The sequence below is a fragment of the Passer domesticus genome, chromosome 17 (assembly GCF_036417665.1).
Source record: "Passer domesticus isolate bPasDom1 chromosome 17, bPasDom1.hap1, whole genome shotgun sequence".
Lineage (NCBI taxonomy): Eukaryota > Metazoa > Chordata > Aves > Passeriformes > Passeridae > Passer > Passer domesticus.
In genome coordinates, this window is record NC_087490.1 from 2,131,934 (window position 1) to 2,150,519 (window position 18,586).

An 18,586-nucleotide genomic window follows, 5' to 3' on the forward strand; every position below is an offset into this window, starting at 1 on the left:
GAAGGCTTTGACATCTCCAAAACGGGGAGTTGCTCCCTTCCTTCCCCTCCCTCAGCATTCTTGCTCGGGAAACCCTTCTTGCAAAGGGTGAGTGAAGGGTTTGAGTGGAAAAGTGAGCAAAGCAGAGCCCTGCACAGGCACAGCAGGGGTGCAAACACATTAAAACTCATGTGAGCTACTCCCCACGGGGACTGGAGCGGTCTCGACGGGCACCCAGAGGATGGGGTTTAGTCCTTGGTGCCCTTAGGCAGGAGAGGCTCAAGACACCTTTGAAGGGGCCCGTTTAAAGGCGCCCCAAGGCCGGCAGGACCCGGAGGCCGGTGCCGGGCAGGCGTGGGAGGGGGTCCCGCCCCGCTCCGCCCCCGGGGGGTGGCGGGGCGGAGCGGCCGGGACGGGCGGGACCCCCCTCCCGCGATGCCGCCGGGCCGTGTCCCCCCGGCCCGAGCAGCCGCGGCTCGGGGAGAACAAAAGGCAGGAGCGGGAGGAGGCGCGAGGAGGAGGGCAGGCGGCCCCGGTGGGGGGATAAAAGGCTCAGCGAGGACCCCCCCCTCCTGTGCCCCATGTCCGAGCCCGCTCCGCCGCCCGGCATGGCCCGCCCGGCATGGCCCGCCGCCGCCGCCTTGCTGGCCGCCGCTCTGCTGCACTGCGCGCCCGCCGCGCCCGCCCGCCGCCACAAGCCGGTGAGTCGGGGCCGCCGCTGCCTCCCTCCGTGCCCCCGCCGCTCCCCGACGCTGTCCCGAGGGCGGTGTCCCCCGGCAGGTCCTGAGCTGGACGGGGCGAGCCGTGTCCCCCCGCCGCTCCATCCGCGCCCCAGCGGGCAGCGCTGCCGGGATCACCGGCCGCGGGACGGAGCCCCTGCCCCGGCCGTGCCGCCCGCTCCGCGGGCTCCTCCTGGCTTGCTGGGGAGTTTTCACAGCCGTGCTCCCGAGGGAAAACGGGGGCCGGGACAAGGAGAGCTTAGGAGAGGACGCGGCATCCCCAGTGCTTGGCGGGCAGCAGAGCCGTGAGTGAATTCTGTGAGTGAATTCTGTGAGTGAATTCTGTGAGTGAATTCTGTGAGTGAATTCTGTGAGTGAATTCTGTGAGTGAATTCTGTGAGTGAATTCGCTGCTGCTCGAACACCCCCGGCACGCTGCGCTGGCAGCTCCGAGGAGTTACGGGGAGCCGGGACCGAAGGGATGAAGCAAAGGCGCAGGCAGGAGAGCAGCAGCAGGGCTCTTTCTCCCTGCACATGCCTGCCCGATCCCGGCACCTGGGCTGCGAGCAGCAGGGACTGCGAGAGGAGCGGGGGTTTGGGGACGGGGAGGACAGAGAGCTCCTTGTGCTGGGAATGTGTGCCTGTGTAATCGGGTTATTATAGACATGCGCTTGGCTGCTGTGCCATGAAATAATAACAGAGCAAATGCCCAGTAGCAGCCCAAGGGGATTAGTTCAGGTTCTGTCGATGGTTTTATTATCAGCTCTGTCATCTGAGCACTTTCTAACTTGGCTGCTAAATCTGCTGTGGGCTGGGACTTGGCACAGAGCAGCCTTGGCCCCCAAAGTGCTCGCATTCCTCCCAAGGAAATGTCACCGTGCTCGGCCCCGCTCTGCCTCTGGGGAAGGTGAGGCCGGGCTCGCTGGTGGCAGCCTGCGCTCCAGGAACGCCGCTGCTCCGCGGGCTCCTGCCCATCCCAGAGCAGCCGGGGGTTGGCTGCGAGGGCAGAGCTCCGCCCGCACAAGGCTGCAGACCGCTGGCTCCCCTGGGACACGGGCCGGGCTGGCAGGTGCCTCCTGCTCTGCCCCGGGCAAGCCGGGGAGCTGCTCCTGGAGGAACCTGCACAGCCCCTGCTCTGGTCTGGCTGCCAGCAGGGACCTGTGTGGGGTCCTGAGGGAAGGGAGAGCCAGCCTGGGTTTCACCCTCTGAGCTGGAGCCCAGCCCAGCTGCCCATGTCACCGTGCATGTCCTTGTGCTGGGCCCACAGCTGCTGACTGCCTGCAGGGCTCAGCTGACCTGGCTGGTACCCCTTGAGGTGGGAAGTGCACCAAAGTGCTGGAGGGCACAGAATCAGTGCAGGGGTCCGGGGCTGCTCAGGCTCCTGGTCCATCAGATCCACTGCCACGCTCCAGAAGGTCCCCCCAGGTGGCAGAGGTGATTTCTTCCCCATCCTAGGCTGGAGCTCTGCTCTGTGAGTGCTAATCCTCCCTCCTGGCTGGAGCAGCTCCAGGTGATGCTCCTGCAGGTCTGTTTTGTTCAGGAATGCCTTGTGCTGGTGTGTTGGACCAGCCACGTGGGGCTCGGGGTTTCACACTGATGTGTTTGAGATGGTGGCTGCATTGTTGGGTTGGAAATGGACAGGTGATCCCCCCTGCTTTCAAACAGCAGTTCTGCCATCCCAAACAGCTGCTCTTTCGGGTTCCTCATGTGCTGAAGGTTATTCTGCTGGCTCAGGTGCAGGCAGTTTTACAGGATGGAGGCTGGCAGCAGCGGGTGCAGGACAGCTGAGGTGGCACTGCCGGGCTGACAGAGGCCACCCTGCCCTCTCTCCCAGGGAGCTGTGCCACGCCATCAGCCCTCCCTTCTCTGCCTGCTCCCAGCCTGCTGCACAAAGGGATGTTTCCCTCACGTCTGACAGCAGCTAACTTCCTGCCTGGGCACCTTTTGCTGTCAGGTGATGAATGAGGAGGGAGCCAAGGGGCTGAGCTGGGAAAGGAGGCTCACACTGCTGTGAGACAGAGCAGGAGCTGCTCGAGCCGTGCCAGGGCGTGGGCTGGGCAAGGGCAGCCCGGCTGCAGGAGCGCTCTGCTGCCGTGTTTGTGCTCCAATCGCGAGTCAGGACGGCAGCAGCGGAGCGGGGACGGAATCCAGGGCCAAGAGTCACTTTAAAGCCAGGCCACAGGGCAAGCTGCAGAAGGACTTGTGTTCTTTGGGGCAAACTCTGTAGAGCTCCTTCACTTTTATATTAATGCCTAAGGAAAGAAAGAGAAAACTGAGAGCAGAATAAAGGCTGGGTCTGGTGTCCACTGTAAAACTTGAGAACAAAAGATCTGCAGTCCTCGGGCTGTGCACGCGCAGACACGGAATTCCTGCCCTGCCTTCGGCTCCCCTGGGAAATCAAAGCCCCTACGTTTGCTGGGAAGGTCTCTCTCCGTGGAGAAGTGGTGGGCACCCTCCCAGCCACCACCATAATGCCCCAGGGGTGCTGCAGCTGTCCCCTGAGCACAGCAGGTCCCCTTGGGAGCAGGGCACTGCCTTCCCCACAGCCCCCGCCTGCCTCGCTCCGGGCTCAGGCGGCTCCCGCAGGAAGGGTTTGATTTGCACTCCTTGGTTTGGCTATTTAAATCCCGCACTCAGTGCTGGGGTAATTTTAGGCATGTTTATCTTCTGCTCTGGGAGAGACCCAAGACACATGTAAGTAGTTATTCTGCAGTTTGTTGTGTTTGTGCTTCACGGGCAGCACACACACACCCTGCAGTGTGGCAGGGCTTGGGGTGCAGCTGGCAAAGCACTTCAGGAGGGAGAGGAGAGGAACAGTCTGGGGAGGATCCCCTCTCCAGGTTATGTTGCACTGTTTTCCCCACACTTATCCTGCCCTGGCACCATAACTTGTGGGGCTCTGCAGAAGAAGGGATGCACTGTGTAGGAGTTGTTTGAAAAGGATTTTTGGTGGAAAGCTGTCCTGCAGAGATGCTGGTCCTACCTTTTCCTACTAACTAGCTCTTTCCTACTAATCTCAAATATATGGAGGTAAATAAAGGGTTTGTGGGTGCTCTTGCACTGGGGATGGCTCAGCCAAAAGCAAATGGGAGCACAGCTGAGTCTGCACATAGCTGCCCAGCAAAATGAAAAGCAGAGCACTTCAGGGGTTCAGTGAGGCCACAGACATGTTTTTAGATGCTCACTGAGGTCCTGGTGCAGATAGAGGAGTCCCAGCAAGGACAGGCAGGTGACCAGCCTGCCTCCTCTTGCTGGATTTGGGCAGGAGAGAGTAGCTCATGGCTCCCCTTAGCTTGGATGTAACTGCACAATGAACAAAACATCTCAACCCCCTTCCTCCCCTGCAGGAGTGTGCCACATCCTAGAGCAGTTTCTTCGTTTCAAGGGGAATTCTAGGTCATCAGATTAAGGGCTCTTGAAACCTTTTGCAATGTCAGCATCCTGGGGTTTGTTTGCTCTGTAAGTACTCCTGTTTCTGGCAAACTGTTGCTTGGGTGACACCAGCAGCTTGGTTGTGGTGCTGTTGATGGAATAGTCTTACAAACTGTCACGTAATTAAAATGTCTGATAATAAAAATAGTCCTGTAGTGTTTATTCATTTGCTTTCTCTTGTTACACCAAAGCCTGGCTCTTCTCATTCTGTCTGTGGCCATAAACATTTGCAGTCTATAATGTTTCATGTTCCATGTTGCTTAGGAAAAATAAACATTTTCCTTTTTTCATTGCCAACAACAACTGCCACCAAGTAATCCGGAAATAAACTGTCAGGGCCCGAGAGGTAGTGCTGGATGGTGCCAGGGGTGTGGGAAGTGAGGGGAGAGGAAAATCCAACAGTGTGTGCACAGCCAGGCACTGCAGCAGCTCCTGTTGGGTCTGAGCCTTTGTGCTCTCCCTGTATGCAGTGGGACCAGGCTGCAGCCAGCATGGAGGAGCCCTGGAGATGAAGAATTTTGTGTGAGCACAGAATTCATGGAGGGGTTGGGAGACCTTGTCCTGGGGAGGCAGGATCAATAAATCTGGTGGCTTTACCTGGGAATTGTTTCCACTGACAGTCCCTTGACCAGGAGCACTTTTAGCTCAGGGTTAGGCCAGTCCACAGTTGTTTCTGCCATGAAGTTCCTCCTGCAGCAGCAGCACCTTCCCAGCCCAGGCTGCTCCTGGAACACAACCTGACTGGAATATGGAGCTGGTTCCAATTTTGCCATTAACCATCAGCTGTAGCTGCACTTTCAAATCCAACCTCTGCAAATCCACGCTGGGCTGAGGCAGGCTGCACAAAAAGCTGTCTCTGCATCAGGAGAACAATGCTGATCTCAGGCAGGAGCATTGCTGTTCAGGGGGTGCAGAGCCCTGGGGGGCATGGCCACCCCACAGTGGACAAAAATGGGGTGAGAGAACTGCAAGAGAAAGCATCTCTACTGTCCTTCCCCACAGAAATAAGGGCAGGGGTGCTCTGAGGTGCAGGCTCATAGGGAGGAGGGGATAATGCTGCCAGCCAGAGGCAGCAAACACCAGAGCCTTGGAAATGCTCTGAGTAACAAAAGGAGGAAGCAGAAACAGAAGCAATGGAAAAGCAGGAGCAGAAGGGACAGGGAAATGGAGACAAAGTCCATGAGCTCATTCCCCAAGTGAGGAAGAAACAGCCCCAGTGACAGGGGAAGCACCCAAGGCTGATGGATTCAGGCTGTAACTTGTCCAGTCACTCCTGTCTGACAGGGAGAGGGGTCTCCTTTCATGTCCATGCCACAGGAGCCCAGGTGATTACACAAAGAGGACACAAGTTGAAGTTCAGGCAGGCAGAGGAGGATGGAGCCAGCCCAGGAGAGCCCTGGGTTTGTCAGGCAGGCACCAGCCCCACCCCTGTGCTCCTTTAGGCACCGTGCTGCTGATGCTCCACTGCAGCTGTGCTGCTCCCGGGGCTCTGCAGGGTCAGTGCTGCCCAACACCAGGAGGTTAAAGATGTTCCTGGCTCCTTGGGATGGCTGGAACACTTCCTGGGAAGCTTGGCTGGTGTTCATCTGCTCCAGCAGGCCCAGAGGTGATGGCTGCTCTATCACAGCACTTGAAGGCTGATAAAGCTGTGAGGAACTGAGTGGGCAGCCTGTACCTCCGCTGTGGTTTCTGCTGTCCCGGGGGATCTGTCCTCTCCCTCCTGCTCCCCCTCAGCCTTTCAGTCACGAGGCTGCAGGAAGAGGCACTTTCTTTGTGAGGAGCTGTGACCAGCCTGCAGCACAGCCCTCTTTGGTGCAGCTCTGCTCCTCTGCTGTCCTCACTGCCCTCAGCCCTTGGTTTCAGGCCTGGAATCCTCTCTGTGCTTGTGCTGTGTTCACATTTACAGATCAGCCTCTATTGCAAAGCCATGGCCTCTTCCTTGGCTGTTCCCATGCCCAGCTGTGGGTTATGCAGGGAGGGGCACTGCAAGCTCCTGCACACCCTCAGCCAGAGGCTCAGACCTGTTTTGCACTCTGCTGGGACAAACCCTGGGATTTTCCTTTGCTTTTGTGTTCAGGAATCCACTCCCCTCTGCTGGTGGGATGGCACCGGTGGGGATGCCCTGATGGGAGCCAGTGCCCTCCTCCCCTTCCCCTCACAGCTCTGCAGCAGCCTGGGCAGCAGCAGGGCGAGCCCTGAGCAATGCAGCCGGGTGTGGTAGCACAGCCCAGGGAACAAAGCACATCTCCCCACCAGAGGGAGGGCTCGCACTCCTGGGAAGGATGCAACCTTAAACAAGAGGACACGGTATCTAATCCCTGGGAAGTGCCTGCAGCAAGGTGTGTCCAGCCAAGGAGGCCAAGATCTGCAGCCTGGCTGTCCCCTGAGCATTGTTTGGCAAGTGGTTTGTGCCTGTCACATTTCCCCTTGCCTGCAGTGGCATTTTCCAGCCCTTTCCTGCCATGGTGCTAATGTCGGTGCGGTGACGACAGGGACAGAGTCACTGTTTGTCCAGGGGCACACACAGGGCAGCAGGGCAGGTCCTGCCTCCCACCCCATCCAGGACTGGGTCTGCAAAGGGCAGGAGGAGCAGGGGGTTTGGAAAGCTGGGATTCAGAGCAGTGCCTGGAGCTAAGCAAAGGGGGAGAGCAAAGCTGCCTCTGCTCTGCCTCTGAGCATGGCATTCCTCAGGGCAAGAAGGAAATGGGCAGCTTCTCCTCTCTGCTCCTGGTCAGAGGAGAGTGATAACCTCCAGTTCATGGCAGTGGCCCCAGCCTGTAAGGAAACTGGCCTTCCCAGGAGGGGAATGTGCAGAGCATCACCAAGGCAAAAACCAGGGGTGAGGCATCTGGGTCAGCCTCAGCCCACCCACCTGAGCACTTCTGAGGGTTTCCCTGTGCTCCTAGGCACTTCCTGGCCTTGGAAAACCAGATGCATGCCTCACCCCAAGGCCTCAGCTGCCAGGACCTGGCAGTGGGTGAGGAGCAAGGGGCTGAGCAGCCCTGCAGGCTGTCTCTGGTGACACAGCTGCCATTGTGTGCTTCGGTGTCATCGGGGCTGGCAGCGAGCTGTTGGCCAGAGCATGAACCTTGTCAGCTTCTCCTGCCAGCCGTCCCTTGCAGCAGTAGCTGCCAGGCCAGGCAGGGTGCCAGGTGGCTCTCAGAGAGCTCCTCTGAGAGGACAGGTAGCTCCAGCCTGGCAGAGCTCCAGCCCCAGCAGGAGCAGCGGGTGCAGGCTCCTCGGGACAGCCCAGCCCCTGCTCCTGCTCCCCCTAAGCCCTGAATGGATGCTCAGTGCGTGGCCGGTGCCTTGGGCAGCTTTTGCTGTTCAGGATGTGAAAAGGGTTTCTCTCTTTGCTGGCGCAGTTCCTGTGGGGTGTGAGAGTGCCCTGGGACACCAGGATTGTACCAATGGCTCTGAGGCACAGGCTGGCAGGTGCCCAGCCACCAAGGGTGTCTGTCTGTCTGTCTGTCTGTCTGTCTGGGGAGGACCAGCCAGCAGGCTGGAGGGGTGACAGGCACACCAAAAGCCTGGAGTGATGTGTGGACACCCAGAGTGCAGCCTGTGTGCCCGGCCTGCTCCCCTGTCCATCTGTGCCAGGCTCGGGGGCACGGGCCGGGAGCTCTGCGGTGGAATTCATGCCAGGGCCTTCACACTTCATTCCAGCCCGCGTGAACGGGCTCATTGTGGAGCCCAGGGTGGCAGCATGGGGATTCCAGCATCGTGGCAGCTCTGGCACCTTGCCAGCCTGGCCCCAGTGTCGCTGGCAGGGCAGCCAGGAGAAGAGAGCCTTCCTAAAGGCCAGGTCCTCCCTCTGGAGCCCTGTGGGACAGAGCCTGCTGTCCAGCTGGAGATGCACCACTGCTGCATCTCAGCTCCTCCCTGCTCAAACACCTTTCATTTGCTGCATAAAATCAGCCAAAAAAAAATCTGTTTGGCCCTCTGCAGCACAGTTATGGATCAAGAACCTCTCACCCCACATGACTCACAGCAGCTTGGAGGTGACACACCTGGGTTGTGTTTCATGGTGGCAACATGGGAAACCAGTGGAAATCAGATAATTAGCATTAATTAATATTGCCAAGAGAAACCTTGCTTTTCCAACTAAGTGTGGAGATGTTTTCCCGAGCAGAGTCACAGGTTCAGTGGGGTGAGGGGACACGGGGCAGTCCTTCCCTCGGGCAGTGGTGGGGGCTGCAGGGACAGTCTCTGCTGCTCTCTGCCACCCCACATCCCTGTGTCCTGCTCTGCCGTGTCCACTGGCCGTGCTGAGACCTGCCCACGGTGCCAGGGCAGCAAGAGGACACCACGGAAGTGACAACAAGGAGCACAGCTGCGTGCTGGGGACTGGAGACTTCCTCCCATTAATGTCACCTCTCCCCAGGCCCAGGAGGGAATAAAGGATGTAGGGCAAAGGGGGAGAATTTATTCCCTAGTGATTTGTTTTATACTTGAAGGGTCTGGTTCTCATCCACAGCCTGCAAAAGTATTTCCTGCCGGCCAGCTGCCAAGGAAATGTGCACCAAAAATAGCTGAGTGCTTGGTGGGTGCCATGGCATGACACAGTGCCCCCCAGGTGTGAGCCAGCCTCAGGGCAGGGAGCATGGCATGTTTGTGGGGAGCAGGCCGTGCCCTGCCAGTGGGGAAGCAGCCCTGGCAGAAGTGGAACCCGCTGCTCCAGGGCTGCAGCCGGGAGCATCCTCACGGACACTCACGTCGTGCTTGTGCTTTTGCCTTTCAGGACTTGTCCCGAAAGCACCACACCTGGAAGGAGCAGGCTCCGTGGCTGGCCGCCCTGGTGAATTCCCTGGGCTCGGGTGTGCCAGCCAAGGGCTCCCCGGCGGGCTGGAACCCGCCCCGCTGCGGCGTGCCCGACCTGCCGGCCCTGCCCGACGGCCCCGGCGGCCGCAACCGCCAGAAGCGCTTCGTGCTCTCCGGGGGCCGCTGGGACAAGAACAACCTCACCTACAGGTGCGGCAGGCTGCCACGGCAGCCAGGCGGGGCTGGCACCGGGGGTGTGACAGCCAGGCTGGTGTGACAGTCACTCTGGTGTGGCACCCAGGCTGGTTCACTTCTCCCTGCCCAAATGCTCGCTCTGCTATCCCTGGAGCTGTGATGTGACTGTGAGAGGCACAGGGGCCAGGGGAGCCATGTGCCAAACCACAGCAGGCTTGGCCCCAGCACCTCCTTAGCCCCTCCTGAGCACACTCACAAACAGGGCTGCCCTCCCGCCGTGCACAGCCATGGCCTCAGCCCCGGGCAGTGCCACAGCAGCACCCCTGGGCACACAGGGTCACTGTCCCCACACTGTCACTGCCCCCACTGTCACTGTCCCCACACTGTCACTGTCCCCACTCTGTCACTGTCCCCACTCTGTCACTGCCCCACACTGTCACTGCCCTCACTCTGTCACTGCCCTCACACTGTCACTGCCCTCACTCTGTCACTATCCTCACACTGTCACTGTCCCCACACTGTCACTGCCCTCACTCTGTCACTATCCTCACACTGTCACTGTCCCCACTGTCACTGTCCCCACTCTGTCACTGTCCCACACTGTCACTGTCCCCACTCTGTCACTGTCCCACACGTGCTGAGCCCCCAGCACCAGCTCTCTTCTGCTGTGCCTCTGCCCCCACAGCCACCCCGCAGCAGGCTCCCCTCACAGTTTATTTTCAGATCTTTTTATTCAGCTGTTTTTGATGGCCCCATAAACACCACTGCAGTGTAAAGCTTTGCCCAAATCACCCCACACATTCTCAGCTGTGGATCTGCCCAACAGGCTGGCGGGAGGGCTGTGCTGCCTCTGCAGCTGCCTCAGGGTACGAGGGGAGAAGTGAGCACAGTCATATGGACCTTGACAGCAAGTAAATAATTTGTGCTTCATCCAATGCAGGAGACATTTCCTCACACCACCAGGAGGCTGCAGATAACAGAAAGACTTATTCCCTTTTTTCTTTTTTTTTTTTCTTTTTCTTTTTTTTTTTTTTTCTTTTAGTGTTAAAGAAAGAAATACAGAAGAGATTTACACTCAGCTGTTAATATTACTGTTAATGGAAGGGAAAGAAACTTCCCTCCGTGGCAGACCTTTCAGTCTGCTCTTGTTATTGGAGGAAGTGGGAGCAACTCAGTGGACCCAAGTTTCCAGGGGCAAAAAATGCAGTGGTTAAGGAGAAGAAATCACATCACACCACTCTCAGGAATTTTTGTGGTGGTGGTCTTACAGGGGATAGATCTGGGGAGTTTTCTGTGGCACTTCAGAACAACACAGAATCTGCAAAACTCTCCAGGGAACTCACCTCTGGCACACCAGGCAGAGGGTTTCAACACTGATGGGATTTATCTGCTGCACATGTTGCTTGGTAGGGGGTGCTGGAGCAGTGCATGTATGGACTGGAGATGTTCTGGGGCTGGTAATGGTGGCCCTGGTGACACTGATGGTAGAGCTGGTGCATTCCTCACAGCCCATCCATGGGATCTCTCCTCATCCAGTGTCTGTTTCCTTCCAGAATTATCAGGTTCCCATGGCAACTTGTAAAAGCTAAAGTGAGACGGACCATAGAGGAAGCTTTGAAGGTCTGGAGCGATGTGACCCCGCTGACCTTCACCGAGGTGCAGGAGGGACGGGCTGACATCGTCATCGACTTCACCAGGTGGGCACGGCGGGCAGCACGGAGGAGCAGGCTGCACCACAGCAGAGACCTGCCAGCACACAACCCAGGCACTCATGGAGGCTCATATTTCTGCTTTCAGACACTGGGATCATTCTAGTTTTGTCAGTCGTGGGCTGCTCGGTGTGAGTGCAGCTGCTCCACACAGCACCCTTACTGATCATTCATTAATTTTCCTGCTACACTTACATTTCTCTGCCCACAGGCTGTTTTCTTAAGCGTTTGTTTTGACTTTCCACCTTCAGGTCCTCCATCCTGTCCCTTGACTGAAGGATGTAACTGTCTGCCCAAAGACAAATATAGTTTCTTGGTTAAGGGAATCTTGGCTCCTGGCCTGAAATTCCCTTTTGGCAAAATACTCACTGGGGCAAAGGCTTCCCTGAGCTGCGTGTTTGCACAGAGCTAATGAGGGCAGTGGAGGCTGGCCAAGCAGTGATGTGATTTCCATGCTGTGTATTTGTCTCCCTCAGCTCTCTCAAGTGGCCACATCTCTCATGGGTTTCCTTCATTACTCATCAGTGGCTTGGCTTCAGTGAGGATCTGAGAGTTTGGCTGGGTTTGCTGCCAGCTGCCCCTCCACAGCCCCCTACCACCCAGAAATATCAACTCAGTCTTGGCTTAGGCAGCCACCTCCTTAGTTCTTTAGGCTCCACAGTCAGCTCTGGGCTGGAAGCTGGAGAGGGGAGGGGGAGAAACATCCCTGAGAAAACATACAAACTCCCCGGAGCTTGGTGTGACTGAGATCTGCTTCCTTTGTGCTTGGTGTGATCAAGCTGCTTCCTCAGGGCTCTGAAGCAGAATTTGGCTTGTGGCAATTGGAATAGCTCTGAGCAGTTGATCTAGACCAGCAGGATGAACTCAGGGTGAGAATGAGAGCTGCTGTCCCCTCTCAGTGCCTCCCACCTTTGGCTATGTGATGCTGGGGCTCCATGGCCCTTTGTCTGACGTGCAATGTGTCTTCCCTCCAGGTACTGGCACGGAGACAACTTGCCTTTTGACGGGCCTGGAGGGATCCTGGCACACGCGTTCTTCCCCAAAACACACCGGGAAGGGGACGTGCACTTTGACTATGACGAGACCTGGACCATTGGGAACAACCTGGGTACGGCACTGTCTCACGGGGAGCTGTGGGTGCTCCAGGCTGCTTGGCAGTGAACCTGGAAATGATTCCCTCTTCTGTGAACAGGGACCTTGTAAAACTGAGAGGGAACAACGATTTTTGTGGTGAGCACTGTCATCTCCCCCAGTTAGAGGCAGGCTGTTAGCATTCCGGTCCAGGACCCTGGCTTCCCCATGGATTCCTCCTGTGTGGGACAGAAAGAGACGGCTCTTCTGCCCAGCCACGTGCCCTGCCAGTGGGGAATTGCACCCAGCATTGGCAGGAGTCATTAGAAATGAAATGAGGAAAGGATGAAGGAAAACTGAGGCTGGAGCTCCGTGTGACACCGTTGTCTTCCAAAGAACAGCCTCAGTCCCAGGCCCTGCATGCACTGGTCACCCTCTGCCCTCAAACAAGTCCATAAAGGGAAACCAGCCAGGCTCCAGCTCTGTCCCCACGACCTGGGAATGCTCTGACCACAAACAACACCACATCCAGTCAAGACTCTTTTAAATTTTTTGCTAATAATAGATCCAAGCTGGTAGCTCTTTGCTTGGGCACTCAGGGCCTGGTGTCACAGAATCTCATGAGATACTGCTCCACTGCCTGGGACCATCTGGAGCCGTGCCCAGAGCATCACTTTCTGGAAGACTCACCAAAATTAACCCGGGTCAGCTCCTCCTCCTCCTCCTTCCCAGTTTATCTACATGGACAAAGAAATAATCACAAAACCTAAGTTAACCCCAGGCCTCTTGGGGATTCCCAAAAATGTTGGCCCTGTCAGTGGGCACCCCCACAGCCCGTGGGGTGCCACTGCCATGTCAGTGCCAGCTGTAGGCCAGTGTGACTGCGTGGGGCACAGCACTGCTGTGTCTCCAGCCCCAAAACAAGAATCACAGGCACAGGGCCTCTTTGCAGAGGGGTTTCTGCTCCTGGGGCAGGCGTGGGCTCTGTTGGTTTTCACCGTCGTTGTTGAAGAATTTCCTGCATTCTCCCATAAAACAGTGTTGGGGGCAAACCAGGAAGCAAAAACGGACCCAGTTCCCATCAGAATCCAGCTCTATTCCATGGCATTCCCCCCTTCTGCCCCCCTCCCATATCATCCATAAATAACTGTTGTAAAAGCTCTTTGCAGCTAATTGCCATTTAATATGCTGAAAAGAGCTTTACGATATAAACATGGATAAATCCTTGACTCAGCTCTCAGTGAGACAGGGAAATCCTTGGCCTCATTTACTGATGGGAGAGCACGAGTGTGCCCTGGGGTCACTCCTGGGAGTGCAGGAAGCGGGCTCCAGGTGGAGGACCATCCCTGAGGACACAGGGATGCTGTCCAGCACAGCTCCTCAGCCGTGCTGTTGTGCACCTCCCCTGCAGAATCTGACAGCACAGCTCATCTGCCAACACTGGAAAGCAGCAAGTGAGGAGCCTGCCAAGCTAAACAGAAGTGTCTGAAAGTTTGTAATAAATCACTGGGATGGAAATCCCACTCTCTCAGCTGACCTAGATGTGTTGATTTAATCAGGTCAGTGCTGTGCAGATTCATGGCTGCCAGGTAAAGCTGGCCAGTGGAGGAGGGCAGGGCTCACCTTCCCCTCCACCCCTGCCAGGGGTTCCTCCCCACTGTATTCTCCCTGCTCCTGGTGCTGAGAAGTGAGCTGCTCCCCTGGAGCCGCAGGGAAATCCTGCTTGGAGCACCAAGGCTGGCTGACCCACATCCCTGCTGCTCTCATCTCTCGGGCTGCAGCTCACAGGATTTCTGGCTGAAGGCAAGTGAATGAATATGCTGGGACCTAGTGAAATCTACCAGCTTTAGAAAGGACCCTTTGGAAGCTAAACAGAACCTGCCAAACAATACGAGTTCGTGTACTGAAATCTGTGTTTCCCCCTCTCCTTTTGTAGATGCTCCAAGGTCATGTATTCCTAAAACATGGTCTCTCATAAATCTGTCTAAGTCTGGTGAGGAAGTCTCCGACATTTGCATTAGATAATCTTTTATGGATTTATTTCTAAATGACACCTTCTTGACACAGTCCCCAGACAAGCAATAAATGAGCTCCCTCTGCTGTCTGTAACAACGGCCTGTGGCCAGTGTTAAAGCCAGAGCTCTCTCACCAACACCAGTATCTTCCACAGTGGGTGTGATCTAACTGGGGCTTGCTAAACTTCATCTGCTTCAAGCTGGGGGGACAAACACCAACCTGACCACACCACCTCTACACCTCTGGTCTAGACTTCCTTCTCTGTGCAAATTCCTCCTTTCCAAAAGTGCATGGAAAACCCTTTTCTTCCTGGTAGCTGAGGAGGTGGCAAGAGCCTCTGATAACAGAATTGCAGATTACCAACATGTCCAGGTTAATACCAAAGTGTTTGAATTGACTCATGGTGATTATGAACCAGTGAACTCCTTTATTATGCCCTTTAAAAAAACCCCCAAAAACCCCACAAACATATTTTTGATATACACAGGAGATATCTGGGAACAACACAGTTGAGGTAGATTTCTCTTTCCTCTTTTTGGACTCCTACAACACGTCAGTGTCTGGTAACTGTATGAACAGGCCCAGGAGGCCAAAGCACGTGAGTAGACAAAAGTATTTCCATCTTTTCCCTTCGTAGGCACTGACCTCCTGCAAGTGGCTGCCCACGAGTTTGGCCACGTGCTGGGCCTGCAGCACACGGCTGTCTCCAAGTCCCTGATGTCCCCTTTCTACATCTTCCGCTACCCGCTGAGCCTGAGCGAGGATGACAAGCAAGGCATCCAGTACCTGTACGGGAAACCCTCGCTGCATCTTGACCCAACCCCAACCCCGCCAGCAGAGCTGCCCCAGCCGGACCTCGAAACAAACGAGATCACCAACGTGGAGGTGAGTGCAGGGCTGCCCTGTGCCCTTCCCCGACACCCTGGCTGGGGCTGCCCGAGCTGGTGTCTGCCTCTTCCACCGACCCGCTGAACCCAGACCCCACGGCTGGCACTGGGCCGTGCAGGGAGGGCATCTCTGGGCAGCACAAACAGGGCAGCTGCCTGGACACGGGGCCTTGCCCGGGCTCAGGGCCAGCCCTGAGCCGCTGTGCCTTGGCAGGCCCTGCAGCCCGACGCCTGCCTCACGGCCTTCGACGCCGCGGCCACCATCCGAGGGGAGCTGTTCTTCTTCAGCTCCCGCTACGTGTGGCGGCTCCGCGCGGGGAGGCTGCAGGAGGGATACCCAGCTCTGGCCTCTCGCCACTGGCAGGGCATCCCCAGCTCTGTCGATGCCACCTTCGAGGACCCTCTGGGCAACATCTGGTTTTTCCAAGGTAAGAGCTGGACTGTGATCAGATGGCTCAGAAATCTCAGTTACTTGGGGGTAGTCAGCACCCAGCAGGTTCCTGGGAGAATAAATCTGGAAATCCTCAGCAGTCCACTAATCCTTATTATTTGCTTCCTTATCTATTTAAACTTTTTATCAGGTATTGAGGACAGAGAACAAGGGTTCACTTTTGTTTTAAACACAGCCACAATATTCCATTCTCCTTCCCTGGAACAAAAACATTTGTAATGAGCCTCTGCCCTGGCAGAGGAGAAGGAAGGAAACATTTGCTCCATCTCTCCAGCTGTCATGGGAAGCACTGTGCCAGAAGTGGACCCCAGCAGTTCCCTGGTTGTGGCTGTGTCCCCAGGGCCCTGCTCAGGGTGGGGACAGCGTTTTCTCTGCTCCTCAGAGACCTGCACGTGGAATTTTCCTAGTACCCCATGGCTTTATGAGCCCACAGGGAGCCTGGGTGCAGAGCCAGGCAACCTGCAGCAACCAGAAAGGTTAGGAATGAAACCACCTCCTGGCCATCTCTGGGCTTCAAGGCCAGCAACAAACCCTGTTTCAGCTCCACTGTTTTCTTTAATGCTCTTCCCAAGTGGAGGTTTAATAGCAGGGATACAGAATGAGCTGGGAACCCACTGTGGGTGTGCACACCCTGTCTGCACTCCGTGAGACTGAGCACCAAAATCACACCAGTGGCTCTGCAGGCAGAGCTCCTGCAGGAACACATTTCTGAGCACCTGACCTGCACACAAGGGCTTACAGTGCTAAAATTGGCAGGCTCCTACGGTGAGTTCAAATGAGATAAGGGGAAAGTATTACATGCTGTAGGCTAATTACAGAGATTCCCATTTTAATCTAATCTGGAACTCTGCTTCCAGTCTCTCTATCAACTTGGCAAATTCTTCCTGGTTTCTGCAGCTCGCTCCTTTCCAGCCACATGCCCTCTTTGTGCCTGTGCATGCCCACATGATTTCCAGGTGCTGAGATTGCAGGGCAGAGGCTGGTCCCTCCAGCCAAGTCCTTTATAACTTCCACTAATAGAGAAAAATGCTGCTGAAATGGACTTTCCTGTCCCCCAACACCCACCAGGCTGGACTGAGGTGGGATGCTAATGCATTGACAGCATTTTGGACACACAACAGTGGCAGCATCCATTACACTTGGTGGTGTTTTTGCCTCTCAGGCACAGCTTCACGTGGGAGCTCTGCCAAGGCACCAGCTCCTGTTGCATAGTTCACTGCCAGAGCTTTTGACCCCTTGTTTCCCTTTTCTGTCTCCTCAACAGACTCTCAGTACTGGATTTATGATGGTGAGAGACGGGTATCTGGTCCCACCCCGATCGTGGAGCTGGGCCTCCCTGCATCCCCAGTGCAGGCAGCTCTGGTGTGGGGGGCTGAGAAGAACAAGATCTACATCTTCAGTGGAGGCAACTACTGGCGCTTCAACGCCCAGAGGCGCCAGGTGGACAACATCTACCCGCGGGCCATGGCCGACTGGCGCGGCGTGCCGCCCGAGGTCGACGCCGCCTTCCAGGACCAGCTGGGTCAGTGCAGCAGCACAGCCCGCCCTGGCTGGCAGCACTGCAGATCCACACGGGCTAGCAGAGGGCACTGCACAACCACAACACCTCCTGTACAGTGTAGAGGGTCAGGTGCCTCCAGTGGGGAGAGACGTGAGAAGTTTTGTTCCCATTAATTGCAGGAACTGGTATGTAGGTGTATGATAGAGAGAAGGCAAATCTCTGACCAAGGAATGGTCACAGAGTGCTGCCCACCTCTCACTGCTCCTGCCAAAGGAAGCGATGAGAAGACAACAGAAACACTGCCCACACTTCTACCTGGGGAGCTGAACAAAGAACAGGCTGCTTCTGGTATTGAGCAGTCCTCCCCTGTGTGCCCCATGCTGAAAACAGTAGGGCAGTGCCACAGAAACACTGGGGACAGCCAGGGTGCTTGGGATGACACGTGTGGTGAGTGCCTCTTTCCTCTCTAAGGATGAAGTGAAACAACTCCCCACTGCTTCCAGAACCTAAATTCCAGGGCAGCTTGCCCACAGAACAGATGCTCTGAGCAGGTCTTCACAAGCTGCCTGTCCCTGTCCTAAAAATCCCCTACACTCACATGGCTGGGTCACTATAAGCGTACAGCATATTTAAACCCACCAGGAAAATAAAATCCATCCTGTGTACTGTCCAAAAAGTTAAACTAGAGTTTTTATCTAAACTAAAACAGTGTGAAAGAAAAGTGAACGCCACAAGCCTGGGTCCAAGTAAAACCTCCTGCCACTTGCAGCTCTTTCAGTACTGCATGTGCTGCAGAGTGTCAGCTGAACAAAGTGCTGGCAAAGAGCTCTGAGCCACGTGAATGCTGCCTCTTCTAAACCTTCCTCTCTCACCCACAGGTTTTGCCTATTTCCTGAAAGGCCGAGACTATTGGAAGTTTGACCCAGTCCAGGTGAAGGTGCTGGAGGGCTACCCACGCCAGATCAGCCAGGACTTCTTCAGCTGCACACCCTCCTCCAACTCCTTCAGATGAGGGCATGCCTGTGTCCTCCACACTCCCCTGTCATCTCCCTTCACCTCCAGCAGCCACACAGAGGGTTCCCTCTGCCATTCCTGGCTTCCCTCCAGGCTCAGCATCTGACACAACAGGTGTCTGTCACAAGTGACAAAGTTTGCTCCTCTCCAGTTCCAGCAGCCCCTGCTTCAGTTGCTATCAATGCAAAAGCAGCTGCCATGTTCTTTACAGGCAAGGGAGGCCACTCTTTTAGCAATAGCATCCCAAAAGCCAGCAGGCCAGCCTGGAATGGGATGACGCTCTCATAATCAGTCTGAACCCCTCCTGTAGAACTGCCCCACGGCATTTCCTGTGTTTACATCACCCACCACGGCAGCCCTGCGCTGCTGCAGACGCTGGCCGAGGAGGAACGGCCCCGAGCCCGGGGCTCTGAGGACACCGACCCTTCCTGCAGAGGAGCAGCCCTGCTGCCAGCCCCACTCCGCCGGGCAGCCGTGCCGACTGCCGGGGCCCTGCCGCAGCCCTGGCCCGGCTCGGCGCTGTATCCCTAGCACGGTTAGGATTTTGTACCGATCTGTACATAGACAAGGGGCCCCCTCCCTCCCCCGCTCCCTCCCCGGTGCTGGGGGCCAGTGCTGGACACTGCCCCGCGCTCCCATCCCGGGATGCTCAGATGCACTGACTGCTCGTACCGCCGTTCCGGGCCCGGGCTGGCACCGTGCCGTGCCGTGCCGTGCCTGCCCAGCCTTACACCGAACACCCCTTCCCCTCCCCGCCGAGCCCGGGGGCGCGGCGCCGGGGATGTGCCGTGTCCCGGCGCGGCCCGCTCCGTGTGTATTTATGTTCCGCCCCGCCACAATAAAATCCGCCTC

At 56.5% G+C, this 18,586-nt stretch overlaps 1 protein-coding gene across 1 annotated transcript; it reads left to right on the forward strand.

The window, feature by feature from the left end:
• Window positions 1-398: 398 nt before the first annotated feature.
• Window positions 399-18,577, forward strand: MMP11 (matrix metallopeptidase 11). The gene is made up of 8 exons (XM_064392073.1): window positions 399-680; window positions 8,871-9,100; window positions 10,639-10,782; window positions 11,769-11,902; window positions 14,519-14,766; window positions 14,983-15,196; window positions 16,484-16,741; window positions 17,599-18,577. The coding sequence occupies exons 1-8, from the start codon at window positions 561-563 to the stop codon at window positions 17,730-17,732; spliced, it is 1,482 nt and encodes a 493-aa protein (XP_064248143.1). The 5' UTR covers window positions 399-560; the 3' UTR covers window positions 17,733-18,577.
• The last annotated feature ends 9 nt before the right edge of the window (window positions 18,578-18,586 follow it).

Coding starts and splice junctions, on each gene's coding strand:
- MMP11 (XM_064392073.1), top strand. CDS start 561: ATGTCCGAGCCCGCTCCGCCGCCCGGCATGGCCCGCCCGGCATGGCCC. Junction 681..8,870: donor CCGCCCGCCGCCACAAGCCG/GTGAGTCGGGGC, acceptor TTTGCCTTTCAG/GACTTGTCCCGAAAGCACCA. Junction 14,767..14,982: donor ACGAGATCACCAACGTGGAG/GTGAGTGCAGGG, acceptor GTGCCTTGGCAG/GCCCTGCAGCCCGACGCCTG.